The sequence below is a fragment of the Dendropsophus ebraccatus genome, chromosome 13, assembly GCF_027789765.1.
Source record: "Dendropsophus ebraccatus isolate aDenEbr1 chromosome 13, aDenEbr1.pat, whole genome shotgun sequence".
Lineage (NCBI taxonomy): Eukaryota > Metazoa > Chordata > Amphibia > Anura > Hylidae > Dendropsophus > Dendropsophus ebraccatus.
Genome location: NC_091466.1, coordinates 16,169,379 through 16,189,828, shown reverse-complemented (window position 1 = coordinate 16,189,828; position 20,450 = coordinate 16,169,379). Strand labels below are relative to the sequence as shown.

Genomic DNA, 20,450 nt, shown 5'->3' with positions numbered 1-20,450 from the left:
CAAAATCGTTAAATGATCGATCGGGCAAATAATTGCTTCGTGCAATACCATTCCCAATCTATTCATTATACAATTAGTGATTTTTTGCCAAAATGTTAGAATGTGGGGGCAACTCCACAGCCTGTGTGTATAGTTTGCTCACACCAGCCCACATCTTGGACATGCAGTTTCTGACTGACAGCCCATCCTACTCAGGAGGATAATGTAATCTAATAATTATTTTCAGTTGTTCTAGCTGATGGTTTTTATTAATAGATCCATATTCCCAGCTGGAAATGACACTATCCCATTCTTCTTTTGATGTAGTGCCAATCCCTTTTTTTTTTACATGGGGCAACCATACTTGTCTCTTTAAAGGTTTTGTAAATTTCCCTCAATTCTCCCCTTTTTCCCCCCTTAACGTTACTTAAAGAATCAAATAAATCGTGGTGCTGTACTAGTAATTTTTTACTAGCTATTTGTGCATAATAAATCCCTGTTTAATTAAGAATAGGCGCTGTGCCCCCTTGGGCATCTTTTCCCTTCACACAGCTGGGGTAGGAAATCAGGTAATAAGGGAGCTTCCCGGCAACAAGTTGTGGAATCCCCGCACATGGAGTCCAGACGTAGGGGGAAGCCATTGGGGTTGCATCACATCTCATTAAACTTTCTCAGTGGCGGGAAAAAGGTGAACTAGAGAAGTATTGGGAAATGTGCCTCAGAGGATTCATACATAGATACTTAGATAGATGTGAAATACACTGCTCATAAACATGAAGGAATACATCAGATCTGGATGATACATTGTGGGATGAAATGTCAGCAACTTTGTCATACAACTCGTATTGCCCCGGGAGGAAACCAGGTCTAGTGTAATTACTGAGGGTTAAAGGGGGTTATCAGTGAAATTTTTCTTTCTTTCAAATCAACTGGTTTCAGAAAGTTATGTAGATTAGTAACTTATTTCTGTTTAAAAATCTCCAACTTTCCAGTACTTATCAGCAGCTGTATGTCCTGCAGGAAGTGGTGTATTCTTTTCATTCTGACACAGGGCTCTCTGCTGCCACCTCTGTCCATGTCAGGAACTGTCCAGAGCAACAGCAAATCCCTATAGAAAACTTCTGCTCTGGACAGTTCCTGACATGGACAGAGGTGGAAGCAGAGAGCGCTGTGTCAGACTGGAAAGAATACACCACTTTCTGCAGGACATACAGCTGCTGATAAGTACTGGAGATTTTTAAATAGAAGTAAATTACAAATCTTAATGACTTTTCTTGGTTTGAAAGAATGTTTTTTTAGCCGGAGTACTCCTTTAAATCCTAGTTCCTAACAGCAATCACAGTACTGTTTGCTATCACATGAAGCTTTGCCCGACCCTTCAAGGATATATCTCCTCAGACCATTACTGACCCCCACCAAACCGGTCATGCTGGATGATGTTGCAGTCATCATAACTGTCCTCATGCCATCTCCATACTCTGTAAGTGCTCAGTGTGAGTCAGCTGTCATCTGTGTAGAGAATGGGGCACCAGTGTTCCCTAACAAATACTAATAGCGGCATAGTGTTGGCTGGTAGATCCCACTAGATCAGGGGTGTCAAACTCAGGCTCTCCAGCTGTTGCAAAACTACAAGTTTAGCTTAAGCTTTGGATGTCCAGGCATGATGGGAATTGTAGTTTTAACACAGCTGGAAGGCCTGAGTTTTACATGTCTGCACTAGATAATGTCGGGCCCTCATGCCCCCATTATGGAGTCTGTTTCTAAAGCTGGCCATTCACTTTCACTAACTGATGACCAATCGACCGTACATCAGTTATTTCTCCCATCCAGCCCCTGTCCTTCCCATACATAGGAACATTCAGCATGGCTGCTGAGCATTTCTGTGCTCTCCATGGGAAGGGGAGGGTTAAGCTGCAGCCAGAGAACTCTGACGGCAACTTATCGCTCCCAGAACAATGGGGAACGATTTTCATATCGCCCGACCCCTTTCTTTATTGATATCTGTCAGTAGATAATCAGGAGAGCCCTATACATCTTATACTGATGGTTTAAAGCAGGGACCAGTGAAATTTTTTCAAATCCACTGGTGCCAGAAAGAGCCAGAGACTTGTAATTTACTTCTATTAAAAAAAAGCTCAAGTCTTCCAGTACTTATCAGCTGCTGTATGTCATACATATCTATATCTATAACATACAGCTGCTGATAAGTACTAAAAGACTTGAGCTTTTTAATAGAAGTAAATTACAAATCTCTGGCACCAGTTGATTTAAAAGGACATTTTTTTTGCTCGAGTACCCCTTTAACAGTTTGGTAAAAAAAAAAAAAAAAAATGCCCATCAGTAGGGCTCTGGCAGTGTTCCTTCTCACAGATAGGAGCAGTTTAAGGTTGACTACCTTTATGATTCTTGCAGCAGCACATATGGATGTGGAATCCTGAAGGAGCTGGACTACCTCTAAAACCTGAATGAGCTGCAGGTAGTAGTAGTGACAAGGACTGTAGAAAAATGCAAACCTAGAGAAGAATCAAGCAGGAAGGCTAAAGATAGGTGTTCTCTGCGATCACCACCTGAAAATATTCTCTCTCTTTGGGGGTCACTATAAACTTTAAGAACCCTCGATATATAGCAGGCTTTTATTCGAGTTCTTACATCCAGCCGCTTGATTTTATGAGTCCTATATTTTAGGAAAGCGTGTATTCTGCCACTGGTTGCATCAGGCGGGATCAGCTGCGGGGGTGTCCATACCTGAGATTGCTCCCTTAAGGCAATGTTCTCAACTTTAGTTGTGGAAAAAGGGCCGTAAGAGAACTGCGTCTTGGGATTTCTGCTACCATCCTCAAATACCGTGCTGGAGTTACACAACAATCAACCACTACTATTATATACCAATAAAATGGAGGGTTGTGTCACACACCATACCATCAAAATGTCTAGAGGTCACAATACAGATGTTCATGGAAAGAAAAAAAAAACATGGAGATGAAAATATATATATTTTTTGTTACATTAACATAGCCGTCCAAGCCGTACAAGCAATTTTTTTATTTATTTATTTTTTATTTAGTCCACCATATGACGCTTGGATACCAAATGTGTGTTGTACTACTTTGTGGCAATTGTTTTATATACTTTATCAATCTGAATCATTTAAATGTAATTTCTTAAAAAAAACAAAAAAAACCTGTTCTTATTGAAGAGCCTTTACTTAAAGGTGTACTCCAGCGAAAATCTTTTTCTTTCAAATCAACTGGTGTCATGAAGTGGAAGAGATTTATACTTTACTTATATTTAAAAATTTCTAGTCTTCCAGTATTTATCAGCTGTTGTATGTCCTGCAGGAAGTGGTGTATTCTTTCCAGTCTGACACAGTGCTCTCTGCTGCCACCTCTGTCCATGTAAGTACTGTCCAGAGCAGGAAACGTTTTCTATAGGGACTTGCTGCTGCCGTATTACACGGCTCGATTTTCTATGTAAGTGAATGGCAATCTGCCAGATGGGCGCACGATTACGGAGCCTAATATATGGCTCGATGATCGTGCAATATATATATATATATATATATATATATATATATATATATAGTTAGGGATGTCTGTGTAGCCCTTGCTCTATACTGTATAGAAAATCATAAACTTTTCCTTAGCTCTTTACGCTCCCTGTTGTCCTATTGCCTGTTTCACACTCACTGCAGCTGCTGCACTTCTGAAGCCGCCTCTGTAGTGACAGGCCGCTCAGTCTGAGGTGGGACAGTGCTGTGGGTAGTAATTGGCTGAGCAGACTGTCACTGACAGCTTCAGATGTGCCACTGGTGACTTCGATGAATGGAGAGGCAAGTATAGTGTTTATTTATTTTTTTCTATATTCTTTCATCAGATGCTGACCGCGCATCACTATTACACGTAAAGACAGACACTGTTTTTTTTTACTTGGTGAGAGTCAACGATCAGCCAATGATCCGCTCCTCGTTGTCTTTATTAGATGGGGCTATATCTTCCCTATTCTGCCCTAACCCCCCGTGTAATAGGGCCCTTACTGTAACATGGGCAGAAAGCACTGTTGCATTTATTATGTACCACTAAATTGCACAAATTCCTAGTGTCTGTTATTCTTACTGTCTTACTTTATAGACTGGCTTAGAGCTATTACACAGGGTCATTATCGGCTAAATTGGTTCTGTTGTCGGCTGATCAGCTGTTCTGACCTATAAAATCATCGTCCGTCAGCTGCACATAACAGGAAATGGCCGGAACAGGTATGATCCAGCGATCATTAATATGGCCCGGCCACAATGCCTTGTGAAGGCTCTGTGACATGTAAAACCTCCTTCAGCTAGTACAGGATCTAGGCTTAGGCACTGGCCAATGGCTGCCGACCATGACAGAGAAGCCCCCCTTCTCTGTCATGGTCGGCAGCCATTGGCCCACTTGTGACTGTAGTCATCAGCATTCCCAATAACATATATTCTCTACACTTCTGGATTTATCTTGTCTATATACAGCCCTCCTCGGTCTATAAAATCCCTCTGCATATATTCTGCCTTGCTTAGGTGAGTTGATGCCATCTTGTGGCTTATGGTACCTAATGCAGATTTTTTTTTTTTCAATAACCTGTAAATTGTTTTTCTAGATCTCTAACATTGAATTGTTCCAGGATGGAGCCAATATCCTATAGGCAGAAGCCCCCTTACTGTAGAGGTTGTATGCCACAGGATCCCAAAATCCCCTATACGCTCAGGATGTGGTAGTATGAGTACGAGGCTTTATATATAGACCCCTGTGGAGGAAATAGTTGCTTCTCATAGTGCTCCTTCTTCAGGATACCTCGTCTCTGACGTTAGGGTAACACATCTGAGAAGGATACCTCGTCTCTGACTCTTAGAACACATCTAAGAAGCTATTTGTAAAAAAAAAATGAAACCTTTAAAAGCAGTAGAATAGGATGACTGTAAACCTGCTCGATTATCTCAGTAGTTGTTTTATTAGACTCAGAATCCCAGAACATTTATGAACAGTTACCTTTACATCTTATATAAAAACTCTAGTTTTGGTTACCGCCACAGCCCAATGATGCAAACTGTAGACTAGTTGTAGTATGTACAGGAACAGCATTTTTTTTTCTTATATCAGTAACAAAGTCTTGTGGTGTTTTTTTTTTCTTCACAGGGACTGATAGACACATTTATATGCAAATCTATATCTGGTATTGCAGCTCAGTTATAAAAGGGTTTTCTGCTCTGGACAATCCTTACGTATTAAAAAGGTGCCTTAATATTACACTGATCACAATGTTTCCCTAACATTGTGTAGCAAAACTTGGTACTTAAAGGAGAACACAAACAAAATTCTCTTTTTTTTTTCAAAATTTGCTGGTACCAGAAAATTATATACTGTAGATTTGTAAATTACTTTTAGTCAAAAATCTTAAATCTTCCAGTACTTCTATATATACTGCGCCCCCTGCTGGACACTCCATTGGAATAACAACTGATTCGTGACGTCATGTTTTTTTTTAGAGAATAAGCCTTCCTGATCTACTAAACTAAGGGAAATAGCAGTGGATGTGCTTTTCCGATAAGTACATTTGGAATTTGTCTAACTTTCCATAAGTTATAACATATTAAAAATACGTTTTGGCTGGAGTTGTTCTTTAAAATAGGTGGTAAAATGGAAAATTAGCAAAAATTCTTTAAAATATGTTTAGGATAAAAATGTTATTTAGGGTAGCTTCACCCACACTGTATCGCAGTGAATTTTTTGCTGCGGATACGCAGCAGATATGATGTAGATAACTGAACACAGCATCAAATCTGCAGCAGATCTGCTGCGCATCGGTCATGTGTGTTAGCACCCTTAGCAGATTTAATGGCGCAGATTTAAAGTTGCAGATTCACTGCAAAGTAACTCTGGGCCATCGAATCTGCTGCAGATAAAAATCTGCGCCATCAAATCTGCTGCAGATTGTGTATGTGTGAACGCACCCTTAAACATTAAGCCATTTGATGACACATTCCCTTTAAAACAAAAATTGCCTGAATCCGCCAACTTCAGTAGGACAGCCAGCTAGCAGAAGTGTATTCGAGGCTCTTGACTGCCCTGAAAGATGATGTCTGAGAAAAGAAGGATTGGACATGTTGGATTTAAACTGTCTTATCCTATTGTTCTTAGAGAGATAAGCTTACCCTTTCTATCTCCATTGAGAACACGTGCTCGTTCAGCAATAGCAACTGTATGTAGAGATCAGGAGGAACAGTTGTAGGCTGAATTAATATCTTGCCAACAGCTACAGAAAGGGAGCGTCCACCTTCAGTATTACATTTCCTTACAGCACCACCACAGGGGAAAGAGAGAATTACACAGTGTCCATTCATATTAGTGGCTACGTAAAGCAAGAAAGGACCGGTCCTCCAACATAAAATACACTGGTTGTAGTTACTCTCCACTCTAAGAGATGAGGATTCTGAAAAGTGGACTCCCTTAGAATTTGGTAACACAGTATATGGAAATAGATTTTTTTTTTTTAAATCCAGAACACCCTTTTAATCACTTGAATGGAGCTGCAATACCTGACACTAAGGACACGCATGGTGCTGTTACTGGAACACATTACTTCCAGCTCTCCTGACAAATTAGTCTATTACTTCCATAAAATATTTCCTCGTTTGAATATATATACATTGCGTTTCATCACAAACATCTACAATTATATATTACTATTCCCATTGCCCGTACATAAGACACCCGATTATCACAAACATAATAATTTAAATTCCAGTTCAACCTATTTAAAACAATTCTGCCCACAAGCATATCGTAAATGACGGTGCATTTCGCCAATTCTGGCTGTGGTCAGGTTATTGGGTGGATACTTCTTCTAAAGGAGTCTTTTCTACTACATCTGAAGATGTTGGAGTGTCACTTGGCGATACATTATTTGTAGAAGTCTCCTCCGCTGAAGCAGCTCTGGATAGTGGGTCCTTCGTTGGGCTGCTGCTGTCCAAGGATCCAGCTTCTTCCTCTTGGGCGGATGGCTCTTTCTGGGTTTCCGATTCCTCTTGAGTTTTTGTCTCAATAGAAGACTCTGTTTTGTCAGGTTTTGCAAATAGAAATTCCCACCTGTTTACACAGTTTTGTGGCTCTTTTTTCAAAGATTTGGCTTCTGAGGGAAACCACGGTGCCATGCAATCGTGAACCAGATCTGGTGTTTCCACCTCCAAGCTCCTCAGCTTTTCCTGATATTCCTGCTGAAGATCTTTTTGAGCCTGTAGAAAAAGCAAAATGATAGTTCACTGACAAATACATAGCCTGAGCCGTGCTGTAAACATCTGCCCATCTCCTAGGTCAGAGCCTGAGTTACATAGCTTGAAAACCATGTGTCCAACATAGCACAACCAATCGCTACCTTGTTCATGTGACCCTAGCATTAATCAGCCATAGTCCACACATTACCGCACGTACAGGGAAATGTGCAGCCGATGGCAGACTATTTTTTGCCAGGTTAGAACCGAGCAATCAGCTGACGAGTAAGTGCTTGATTGTTCGTTGGATTATCACTGGCCCTACTATACAGGGTTATGTCAACTTAATTTGGCAGATAATTGTTCGTGTAATATGGCCTTAAAGGGGGTTGCTCATACTTGGCCATGCTACCGAGGCTGCAGGGGACATGTCAGTAATGTATACTTACCTTTACCACTCCCATGCCGCCCGCTTTGTCAGAGTTTTGAAAACATTCTATGACTAGAGATGATCGAACACCGGAAAAAGTTAGGTTCTATCAAACTCGAACCTTATCAAACCTTTTGCATTTGATTCCCCATGCCTTACTTTACGTGGGGAAGGAGGAGACAGCCTGGGTACCGCCTGGAATTCCGGGATTCAGCCTAGGTAATAGGCTGTATCCCTGTTTTCCAGGCGGTACTCAGGCTGTCTCCTCCTTTCCCACGTAACGGTAAGGCATGGGGAATCAAATGCGGAAGCTTTGACAAGGTTCAAGTTCGATAGAACCAACCTAAGATTTTCCGGTGTTCAATCATCCCTACCCATGACGTGCCTCTCCCACCAGAAATATAGTCTGTGCTGACCAGCATATGGGAACAGGACATCATTGAATGTTATGAAAACACTGACAGCGGCAGAGAGCGGGTGGCCCAGGAACTGACTGTGGGAAAGGTAAGTATAAATTACGGACGTGCCACGGCAGCATGGCTAAAGCTCTTGTGTCCTGCTGCTGCTACCATCATAATTATTAATATCCTCTTGTTCTTACTATTCCCTTATTTCATTACTTTCTGGTGGTATACTAATGTATTCTAGCCTGATGGACAACAAAAGGACACTGTCGGAATCTGTCAGATGCAATTCACACTCCAAATTGCTGACACTGTTAGATAGATGTTAGAAGACACTTTGTTCCCAAGCTTCTGATATTCTGGGGGCTGTAACATCTACTATTTCCTGTGTAACTTACAGAGCAAAGAGGAAATATATGCTGTATGAATATCTAAGGCCTGGCTAGAGATCTTAGTACATCCCATGATGAGCACTTACCTGTTCTCCTTTCTCTTTGATTTTTTGCAGTCCTTCATTCTGTTTTTCCTCTAGTTTCTGCTGCTGGTTGCTCCATTTATCAGATACCTACAAAATTTATGATGGATTTATGAAAATATACTGGGATAAGTTTTAAGGCTATCATAGCAGCAGGTTGGAAACATTTTACTTTTTTATGCCCTATTTCTAAGGGCAGCATGGAGTAGTGACAACCATGTCGATCTGTAGTTTTTTTTTTAATTTAAATGTGCACATTTATTAATCACAACAATCACATTAGGCTGTAAGTTTAAAGCGGTGGCTGGGGGCAGGCTGGCTGGCGGCGGATCAGCACTATAGGTGTGGGCAGTTCCCTAACAGGAGCCCCAGTTCTCCTATCGGTCTTGCTAGACCGTGGAGAAAACTGCTAACTGCGCCGAGGAGGAAGGTAAGCGACATACCGCCCTCTCTGCGTCTCCTGTGCAATAGGGAGCTATCAGAAGATTAGATTCGTCTAACATGATAGTTCCCCTTTAGGGCCAGTTCACCCTGAGCAAGATCGTCGCATTTCCGCCGTGCTCAGTGTGCTGCTGTAAGTGAATGGAGAGGGCGCGCGCTCGTCCGCTGCCGCCGCTCTCCATTCACAGAGGTAACATGTTAGGAAAGGGAGCAGACGAGCGTGCGCCCTCTCATTCAGTTACAGCAGCACACTGAGCACGGCGGGATTCCGCGGCAGAATTCTGACGATCTTGCTCAGTGTGAACTGGTCCTTAAAGGGGTTATCCAGTGCTACAAAAACATGCCCACTTTTCCCCCTACTGTTGTCTCCAGTTCAGGTGCAATTTGCAATTAAGCTCCATTTACTTCAATGGAACTGAGTTTCAAAACCCCACCCAAACTGGAGACAACAGTAGAGGGAAATGTGGCCATGTTTTTGTAGCGCTGGATAACCCCTTTAAGCATCAAAACAACAGATACTCACCTACCCTGATACTCTGCAGCTGTGTGCAGATGGCTTTTGGTCCCTACTCGTTACTGCTGCTTCCTGGTATATGTGACGAGAACTGCCTGATCAGCCAATCGCTGACTGATGCAGGAGACCCCTGCAGCTAAAAGGACAGTCCCTGATGGCATGATGTCACAGGAACCAAGAATCAACAGTAATAAGTGGGGACCAAGAACCATCAGATGGCAGCTGCAGGATATTGGGGCAGGGGAGTATCACTTTTTGTGTTTAATATGCCCCCAGCCTAATATAACACACCAAAAATCTATCCCTGACAACCCCTTTAACATAAAAGTAACCACAGCATATTTACTGATAACATATAGATTACGGAAATGAGGGGATATGTTACTATCACACACTGCTCTCAAACAAGGAGTCTCTTGATGTTTTCCTTGGACTGTTCCTTTAAATGAATTAATGTAATCCATAAAGTGATGCCATATATGTGATACTATAACGTTCTGATTTTTGGTGATACAACTGCTAGAACCTAGTGCGGTGGCCACCACGTTTTCCCCCTATACTCTGTCACTACAGTATGGCCACACTGATCCAAAAATGGTGGCATATTCCAGCAGAATACCCCTTTAAATACTAATAATGAAGGTACTGATAATAGTATTATGAAACGATAGCACAGAAAGGTGGGCAACCACAGTGCTGCAGAAATGGCAACTCCTCACTCTATTGGATCTATTCTTCTCAGTATACTTTGGTAATTGTTAGCCTTCCGTGTCAGGCTGAAAGCTATAGTTTAACAGTCAACCATCTGTAATGAGCAGCCGATATCAGAACAAAGACCGTATTTGTTCTGTCTGCTATTATTTTCTACACGTTCAATTTTAGGAAATGTAATTCTAGGTAAAGTAATACGGGTTCCAATCATATGGCAGGATGATCTTAGATTGGTTGAAGAGGTAATAACTGAAAAAGATCACATATAAAACAGTAAAAAGATGGAAAGTTGACTACAGCCTTGGAATATAGAAGATAGCACAAAAGGCAGACGTGAACAAAGTCTTATACTATAAAAAAAAAAAAAAAGCAAGGACTAGACAATATCCGACCTATACACATACTCCTGATGTTCCCATAAATGTGCACATTTGGCTCAGCTGAACATGCATGTGTTGTGAGTACGGAGAGAAAGCTAATATCAAACTCATCTGGCAGTGGTTTATCTCTCCAAGAACAAAGCGATCAGGCATTTAAAATTTAACATTCCGGGTCCCTTGTTCAGGAGAATTGAGAGGTCACCATATACATTAGGTAGTTGGCTGGCCCTGCTGAAATCAGCCAGCTTGCCTGACACCTAACTGATAGGGTCAGCTTAAAGGGCACCTGTCACACTGAAAATGCATCCAGTCTGCAGACATCATGTCATAGAGCGGGAAGAGCCGATGCAGATGTATATGTAGTTTTGTGGGAAGAGTTGTCATTTATGCATGTAATCTCTGCTCATCCTGGGCTAAGTAGTCATGTGGGTGGTCGGTCCTACTCAATGACTGACAGCTCTCTCTCTATGTATGAACACTTATACACAGATAGCTGTCCATCATGAGGAGGACCACCCAAGGAGATTTACATGGATAAATGACAACTTTTCCCACAAAACTACATATCCGTCTGCTCAGCTCCCCCTGCTCTGTAACATGGTGTCTGCAGACTGGATGCATTTTCACTCTCTGTGAAAGGTTTCCTTTACGGATATGAGCCAAGCAAAATGACTAGTTAAAGGAGAAATCCTGTGAAACTGAAAAAAATGGAGGAAGGCAGGGGGGTCCCGATGATGGTCACCAATTGTCATTCTCATCTGGAATGTACCTGGCTCTTCCAGTTGCAACGTCACAGCCCGGATGAGCAATTGCCCACTCAGCCAGTGTCCCGCCCCAGTCACTTATTGGCTGAACGGGCAATCAATCACCCAGGTACATGACGGCGGTCAACAGGACCTAGGAGCGTTGCTACTGGGCACAGCGACTGGTAAGAATACTTTGGAGCACCATTAGGTGCACTGCCCGCCCCACTGTGCTGATCACACGCGATAGGGGCCGTGCCGCTAACAGTGCTTCCGGCTGCGTGAACGGCGCCGAGGAGGAAGGTAAGATACATACCTTCCTCCCCGTGCCCCGTATACATTAGGGGGCTATCAGCAGGTTAAATTAGTCTAACCTGCTGATAGTTTCCCTTTAAAGGGGTACTCCCGGCAAAATGTTTTTAATATTTTATTACATATGGAAAGTTAGACAAATCACTAATATACACTATTTATGGGAAATGCACATAAAGTATTAACTTTCTATATGTAATAAAATATAAAAAAATATATATTTTGCCCAGAGTACCCCTTTAAGGTGGAGCTCAAGTTATAGATTAAGGGCCAAAAAAGATAAATGTCTGAGTTGCTGCTTTAGGTGCCAAGGTACAATCTATGGTCTTAGAGGTAGACTTTACTACAGACTCATGACCAGCCGATCCTGCACTGAGGGAGTGGTGGTGGTGGAGAGAAATGGGGAGTATGGCCATTCCTCCATGGACCGATGTGTCCTTGTATTAAAAGCAGATAAACTGCAATGATATAGTACAAAGTAAATAGTAATAATATTAGGTTGAGAACATACAGCATACTAATAGAGTTGATGACAATACCAACCAGTTGAAGGACCTGCACCACTTCTTGGATGTGTGAGTTGTTTATCTCCTTTTTTAACCTGAAAAAATTGTAAGTCTCTTAATTTTGGATGTTAAATGGGCTATAAACATATTATAAAAAGAATGTAGATGCTCAGGGCATCGTATTTATGTCTTATCATATCACCCCATGCTTCTTGGCCCAAAATTCTCATCCACAGAACTCCCGGAATCCGGGCACACAGTTAGGGCCCTATTCCACCGGACGATTATCGTTCAGATTATCGTTAAATTGTTCGAATCTAAACGATAATCGTTCGGTTGAAATGCAGTTAACGATTAACGACCGAACAAGAAATTGTTGATCGCTTTATAAGACCTGGACCTATTTTTATCGTTGCTCGTTCGCAAAACGTTCGAAAATCATTTGCATTGAATAAGACGTCGTTCAGTCGTTCGCAGTAGATACGAACGCAATAGCGAAGAAAAAACGATCGCAAATGCGTTCATAAGTAACGATTATCGTTCCATGGAAATGAGTGAACGTTTTCAGGTCTTTCGCAATAGGGTCGTTTGAGATCGTTAACGATTATGCGAACGATAATCGTCCGGTGGAATAGGGCCCTTAGGAATACTATGTCCTTTCCGGTTTGTAGAGCCCAGAGAGACTGCACACAGCGATCGTGTTGCCCCTTACTGCTGCCACTCAACTGGAGTTGAATGGTAGATAAAAAAACAACTATACATTTATAAAGTGATATAACAAAGTAATATAACTAATAAAACGATGTATTAGCAACAAAAAAAAGGGCTCCGGAGTACCCCTTTAAGGGCAACTACAATACATTTACAAGGTTTTATAACTTTGTAAATATAAGTTAATGGCAGGCAATTTTATTGTACCCCGCTAAGTCAAATGTAGGTACTGTACATCTTACTGGAAAATTCACACTATCCAATACCGCAATATAATATTATTACACCTATAGCTTCTGTACTCCGTTCCCTATCTCTACTGACTTCTCTCAGTGAACTGTCTAGCAGAATCCCACCTCTCCTGGGCAGCTTTATCCATTGTATTCTTACTCATGGCCTCCAGTCTTTCCACCCTCTTCATCTCCAGCTTCTTCTTCATCTGTTTAGTGTCACTGTGGAAAGACACATCAGTCACACACTTGGACCTCACACTCTCCTGGCTCTCGTTTTACGTAATCCGCCTTGGTTTTTCCCCTGTGACATAAGGCAGCTCTTCCCAATCCTGGGTTTATGAGTTCACATATAAATACCGTGCAGACTTTTTTTTTTATCCAGATAGGATAGATCTGTGTTTGGGGACCTGCTTTCTATCTAAAACCGAAACATTTCTGACAACCAATATTCATTTCTCTGTACCTGATAATTCTCCAGATTTTTTTAGGTGGAAATTTGTAAAAATTATGATTCTTAAAGAGCCATTAGAGATAGACAATGTGTAGGAGACCATAAACGTTGGCAGACACAACATTTACAATGCTTGGTCTCCAAACAGAAGGCTTCTAACCAGATTTTCTAAGGATAGACCTTAAGAACCTGTGCACCAGGAGATCTCAGTGTTGTGAGAACATGGTATTCCAATAGCCACCATATGGTTACTACACTATACGGGCAGGAAGGATCATTCGATCAAGGTACAAAAACGTAGTGTCCTTGTCACATTGAAAAACTTCGGACATGTTGTAGACATCGATCTGGGTGTGGGTGTTCAGCCTCTGCGTGATTGCTAAAGCAGGGAGAGAAGTGTGTGGCTGAATGTTTCTCTTCCCACTTTGTGCATGCAACCAAGATGGTCCCGTAACGGGAAAGGGGGTGGGGGTGGTAGGGTAAAATTCATGTGTTTGTATGGAATTTTATATTTTGAAAAAGTTAAAGAAATAAGTAAAAAAGGAAGAAAGATGGTCCCATAGCCTTATACTGTCTTCGTCACATGGCACAAAGCTGGTCGAGAATGCGCATAGGTATAGACCTTTGGGAAGTGACTATGCCCATTAGCCTTCTTAGTTTTCTGATCATGGAAAACAGTAGCTGGATCATGACATTCAAGGGGAGGGCCTAGTGAAAGCCTGCAGGTCTGCTATGATCTGCAAGATAATAGTATGCTGAAATATATTAATATTGTTATGTGATGTACTGATTAGATGATTGAATTATTGCATATCTACAACTATAGATAGAAACATAGTAGATTGTCAGCAGAAAAATCTATCTGTCCTTATTGAAAATGGGATCAAACCATACAAAATAAACTTTCTTTTTTTTTTTTTAAAGGTGTTTTAAGTTGTTAAAGGTAAAGGGGTATTCCGCTTAAACATAACTTTTGATATGTTGGTGCCCATAGTGAGACTAACAATTCCTTCCATACTTGTTATTATCTATTCAGTCTCCTTCCCCCAGTTCTGAGCTGCTGCTTTCTGCTGAAGACACAAAAATCTGTTTGTGAGCTTTTCTCTCTGTCTCCCCCTCCTCCCCTTCCTTCATTTCTTCTGAGATGGCTGATGTAAACAAGTCCCTGGCTGGCTTTATCTGCAACTTTGTAGCTTCTTTGTAATGCTGGGGGGGTTAATCTGAGGTCAAGTTCCTGATAAACTCACCGTGATTAATCCTCTCTGCATAAAACTGTTGCTACAAAGTTTTAGATAGGGACTTGTATACATCAGCCGTCTCAGAAGGGAGGGGGGAGAAGGGGGAGACGGAGAGAAAAGTTTACACAGATTTTTGTGTCTTCAGCAGAAAGCAGCAGCTGAGAAAGGGGGAAGGAGACTGAATAGATAATAACAAGTATGGAATGGATTGTTAGTCTCACCATGGGCAGCAACATATGAAAAGTTATGTTTGAGTGGAATACCCCTTCAATGACCTAAAAAAGACCTTGCACTTAATTCTATTGCCATAAAATAAATGGGAAATTACCAACTGCTTTTCCATTGAGTTTAACTCAGTAACTCAGTTACTTTCTGAACATGAAGATTTTTCCTTTACAGTATTTTCTATATGGAATCATACCTGTCTGTCGATTCCTTCAGGATTTTCAGTTCTGTAGCCTGCTTTTCTTGGGCCAGCTCCAGCAGCTTGGCAATTTGCTGTAAACAATAGGAGGATATCACTAGTTAGAGTATATACAGTATGCATTTCTTAGAGTGGAAAGGATAAAAATGAACTTAAACTAACATTTTGTTATGTTGCGGCCTTAAAATCCTCAAGAGGCTAGCTGTGTATTCTTTGTTTATTGCTCTGAGATGCATTGTCGGCTGTGAGGCGGTAAATAGACAGGACGGTTTCTTTCCAAACCCTGTCCATTCAAGGTGCAGAAACATCTCAGAGATGGAGATCAAGGGGAATAGGAGGCCACAGAGCAACATTTCAAACGTCATAGCAAAGTCTCTGAATATATACCTTTTATGTGAAATGTGAATAGCGGACGCAGAAAACTGACATGTCAGTTAATTGCGGCGCCACAAGGGATCCCGGCGTATACTATGTGTATATGTGCTCCGTCAGGGATCCCATAGGCAGCAAAGGCATGTATATTTTCGTAGTCTATTTTTATCTATCGTATAATAATTTTTGGAAAATGGTTTTATGAAAATATACGTTGTGAGAACAAATCCTCAGGCTGTATTCACAACACTACGTTTTCTACCTCCGCAGTTTGTGAACAACTGTTGAAAATTCACACTGTTGCCATCCCGCCGGCCATAGTGTAAATGAAAGTCAGTGGTTAATTGCTTTTCATTCTCAGCCATACAGCCAGCAGATTCTATGAGTGAAAATTATTGTTCTTACGGCTGATAATGCAATATCGACCAGAGGAACACGTAATACAGCGGCTGCTGTTTGACACTCAAACCAATGGCCATTGTATTACACTGTGTGAACATAGCCTCAAAATGCATTATATATATATATATATCTATATCTATATTTTTATGTACAGATGTAGTATCAGCGCATACATACTTCTGTGCAATGTTGCTCCTTCTTCTTCCAGACACTCTCATACGTCTCCTCTCCAAGGCGCAACAGCTCTTGTTCTAGCTTCTCTTTCAATTCAACGACCTTACTATCTGGTTTACCTGGGATTTCACCAGCACCCCACACTGAGCCATACTCATCCTCCAGGCTTCTGGAACACAACCATTATTACATTCAGTTTATTCAGAATAACCCAACTCCTTTTTTGGATCTTAAAGGGGTACTCCAACAAATTTTTTTTCTTTCAAATCAACTGGTTTCAGAAAGTTATAAAGATTTATAATTTACTTCTAAGTAAAAACCTCCAGTCTTCCCATACTTATCAGCTGCTTTATGTCCTGCATGAAGTGGTGTATTATCTCCAGTCTATCACATTGCTCTCTGCTGCCATCTCTGTCTGAGATAGGAAGTGTCCAGAGCAGCAGCAAATCCTCTCCTGCTCTGGACAGTTCCTGACATGGACAGAGGTGGCAGCAGAGAGCACTGTCAGACTGAACAGAATACACCACTTCCTGCAGGACAAACAGCAGCTCATAAGTACGGGAAGACTTGAGATTTTTTTTTATAGAAATAAATTATAAATCTATATAACTTGCTTTGAAAGAAAAAGATTTTTGCCAGAGTACCCCTTTAATATTAACTCAATACCTTCATAAGGTGGTTTGATTGGTTTCATGGGAACTTTTATACTTCAGATGCGATATGTTAGGTAAAACAAAACTACATATAGGGATTTGGGACGACCCTGGCCTGTGTTCTCATACGTACTTGCTGGCTTTCTTGCTGTTCTTCTTCTTGTTGAGCTGTGTGTACAGGTCACTGAAGGCGCTGGAGTATCTTTGAAGAATCTCTTCCCTACGTTTCGTTCCTTTGCGCTCCATTTCCTTCAGCTCCTTCTCCTGCTTCTTTTGAAGTTTCATAAAACCTTTGTGTTTTTGTAACTCATCCTGATTTGTGGTTTCTGGGTCTATGATACAAACGCAGTGAAAAACAAAACAGAAAAGGACAGTATAGGTGGGAAATCTCTTAAAGGGAACTTGCCACCAAGTCAATGTTATCTAATCTATCACCATCATGTTAGAGCAGAAACAGCTTAGCAGATTGATATATATCATTGTGGAAAAAGATTGTGTATAATGTGTAACATGTTGATGTAAATCCCTGATTATTCTGTGTTAAGGAGTCCAGTGGGCGGAGTCACTCGATGGACTGGACTAAATTACAAATCACACTGAATGGTTTCCCATAACAATATATATTATTCTGCTCAGCTCCTTCTGCTCTATAACATAATGCTGATAGCTTAGGTAGCATTTTCATGGTGACGGGTACCTTCTGCCTTCTGACAGATTATAGTGGCATAGCGGAAGTTTTGTCCAGCATGGTCCTAGTAATAATATTGCTAAACTGAGGGGCAGAAAGACTCAGCAGAGACATAATGGGCAAAGCATTCAGCTAAGAGAGTGGGTATAGCCTACTATAAATACAGACACTGCTTGTACTGCTCTCCGTTTGTAGGTTGTTGTTTTTTTAAACTTACTTTGTGGATAAATTGAAATCTGCTGGATTTAAAAAGTCACTGCCATTAAAAATAACTTTTGACATGTCATCAGGCTGCTTAAAAGTTATTGATCAAGCGGGTCTCACTGTTGAGACCTATTGTGATCAGAAGATAAAGCCAGCGAGAGAGTGTTGCAGCAGTGCCATCCATTCCCCCACTGTATCTTCTGATTGGTTAATTCCAACAATATAATTGTCATGCCCGTGCCTGTTCTGACCTTTGTGCGGTCCTCGGCTCGTGGTATATGTGGTATATGTGGTATATGAGACTGCGCTCTTAGCCATAAGTTAGTAATTTAATTCTATGTTTTGGTTACACCAGTCTAAACACTGTCTTTCCTTCTGCTTTGGTAATTGATTCTCTACCACACTCATCTCTTTCCTGCTGAGTTCCCTCCGGTCATTTAACAGATAACCTTTGTTTTGCTGGTTATTGCCTATTCCCTTTGTTTTGTCAGTCTGTGTTCTGTGTGCCTGGTCCCATCAAATTCTTCACCGGGTCCCTGAACTCCTATAAATTGTCTGTTTGTCCTATACTCTATGTTATATAATATTCTAACCTCAGCGTGTGAAGTGCTCCCTGTGTTGGATATCTCTGTGTCTCTTTACCTGGTTACTCTGATCTCGGCTCTTGAATCTCTGACCATTCTTTTGGAGTCTGATTCTGCACTGAATTGTCCGGTTTGATCCCGTCCCCTGCAACCATCCCTTGGTGTTTTGTCTATCTCATCTTTGTTCTGTTGTTTACACCTCAGACTCAGGTAAGGAATCATCACCTAGTTGCCTGCAGCTGCCTAGGGCTGTCTTGAGAGAAGTAGGCAGGGTCCGCTGGGTGGGGTAAGTCCGTGTCCTCCCCATATCCTTCCTGGTTGTCCCATATATAAGAATAAGTGTAATGTAATTAAAGGATTATCAATCGGCCAGGAAGTAGGTGGCACTCTCGCCAGCTACATCTCCTGATCCCAGTGGGTCTTAGCAGGGACACCCTCTTTGATCAATAACCTTTGACAAGCCTGATGACACATCAAAACTTATTTTTAATTACAGTGACTCTTTAAGGATTCTTTGAGATATATATTGTTATAGAAAATGTACAGACCCACGCTTGCTTACGGCATGAGTCAGGTTGTCTAATATGGCCTTAAGGGTATCTAGTAGCTTTGTTACTGTTTACCTCTTTCTATCTTTACTTTGTCCGTTAAAGTAAACTAGTATATCTATTCACTTTCATTGTATCTATGAGTGACTGTGTGTGATCCTATTTATTCTCAGTCTTTCAAACCAAAGATTCTAAAATGAATAATTACGACCCGGTCTTGTTTTGCTATACGCTTACCTCCTTCATTTGTAGCGTCCATTTTTTTACTGGAACCTAAAAAACACACAGTAAATGGAATATGTTAACAACATTGTATTGATAAAATGTGCAGGTCCACATGGTGAGCACCATAACTAGTACAAGAAAGCAGACGTTTGAGCCAAATGAATTTCTTAATGGAAAACCTATGACAGGCATAGAAACCCATGGAGATGTCCCAGCATGAGTTGGAATAAGTGGCATATCAATGTGATGTAAATTGGTCCTTACTGCTGTTTTAGAAAGTTCAGACTTTGAAGAGTCACTGTCATTACAAATAACCTTTGACATGTCATCAGACATATCAAAACTTATTGATTGCAGCAGGGTCACATTGTCGGAATTTAAGTGTCACTGTCGTTTAATTTTTTTTTTGCAGTACAGTCGATTTTAAGAAACTTTGTAATTGGGTTTATTAGCTGAAAAATGCATTTTTATCATGAAAAAGCAGTTTGAAGCTCTCCCCCCTGTCTCTCTTATGGAGAGGGGAGGGGTTGAGGGAGATGAGGAACCAAAACAGAACAACAAAGAGTTAATTTACAGCTACATCACCACGCTATCTCCTCTGAAGTCAGCACTGACCTCTCTGACCTCTTAATACTGGCTTTCACCAGGTCCCGCTGTGTAATCCTTTGCTTTCTGCTCTTTGCTGCCGACTAATTTCAGTCCTCCCCTCTCCATAGGTTACACAGGGCTCGACTGATGTAAAAGAGTCGTGATTTCCTGATAATGAGCAGTGAATGAGAGAGGGGGGGGGGGACCTGGGGAAAGTCTTTTTGAATGCAGATAATGGCATATTTGCCTAATAAACCCAATTACAAAGTTTTTTAAAATCGCCTGGATTATTGATTTCTGCAAAAAAAAATAAATAAAAAAAATGACAGTGACACTTTAACTATTACGGTGATATGGCCGGGAGTGGATGGCGTTGCCGCCGCGCTCTCTCCCCAACTTACTGCCGAGATCCACTTTGATCAATAACTTTTGATATGCCTGATGACATGTCAAAAGTTATTTTAAATGACAGCGACTCTCTAAGCAATGAATTCATGAAAGGTACTGTTTAATAAAATAAGTAGGAAGAGTGATTTTTTACTTGCTGTACAATTCTGCATCAATGCGTTTGAGAGTTTAATAGAGCCGCAGCTTCCATTGGATTGAAGTTTCACCGATCTCTAGTAAATAAAACAAGAGAGCTATCAGTTAATATACTTAAAGGGGAACTCCAGTGACTTTTTTTTTCTTCTGGTTCCAGCATTCTGGTCTGGGGAATATTCTAATGGGGAGATCAGCCAAACCAGAGGAATATGGCGATTACTTTCTCCCCATTGAGAGTACATGCATGTATGTGTATAGGGATTAGGAGAGATGTTGGCTGATG

At 41.1% G+C, this 20,450-nt stretch overlaps 1 protein-coding gene across 2 annotated transcripts in view; it reads right to left on the bottom strand.

Annotated features, from left to right (window-relative positions):
* Nucleotides 1-4,485: 4,485 nt before the first annotated feature.
* PLCB2 (phospholipase C beta 2) overlaps nucleotides 4,486-20,450 on the bottom strand; it is an 82,846-nt gene continuing 66,881 nt past the window's right edge. For both annotated transcript variants that reach the window (XM_069951135.1, XM_069951134.1), the window contains exons 24-32: nucleotides 20,166-20,244; nucleotides 19,049-19,084; nucleotides 16,921-17,119; nucleotides 16,138-16,303; nucleotides 15,184-15,260; nucleotides 13,197-13,292; nucleotides 12,167-12,224; nucleotides 8,526-8,612; nucleotides 4,486-7,237 (exon numbers count right to left, since the gene is read on the bottom strand). In XM_069951135.1, the coding sequence (XP_069807236.1) occupies nucleotides 6,830-7,237; nucleotides 8,526-8,612; nucleotides 12,167-12,224; nucleotides 13,197-13,292; nucleotides 15,184-15,260; nucleotides 16,138-16,303; nucleotides 16,921-17,119; nucleotides 19,049-19,084; nucleotides 20,166-20,244 (1,206 nt within the window). In that variant the 3' untranslated portion in view covers nucleotides 4,486-6,829. The remainder of the gene's footprint in view (nucleotides 7,238-8,525; nucleotides 8,613-12,166; nucleotides 12,225-13,196; nucleotides 13,293-15,183; nucleotides 15,261-16,137; nucleotides 16,304-16,920; nucleotides 17,120-19,048; nucleotides 19,085-20,165; nucleotides 20,245-20,450) is intronic.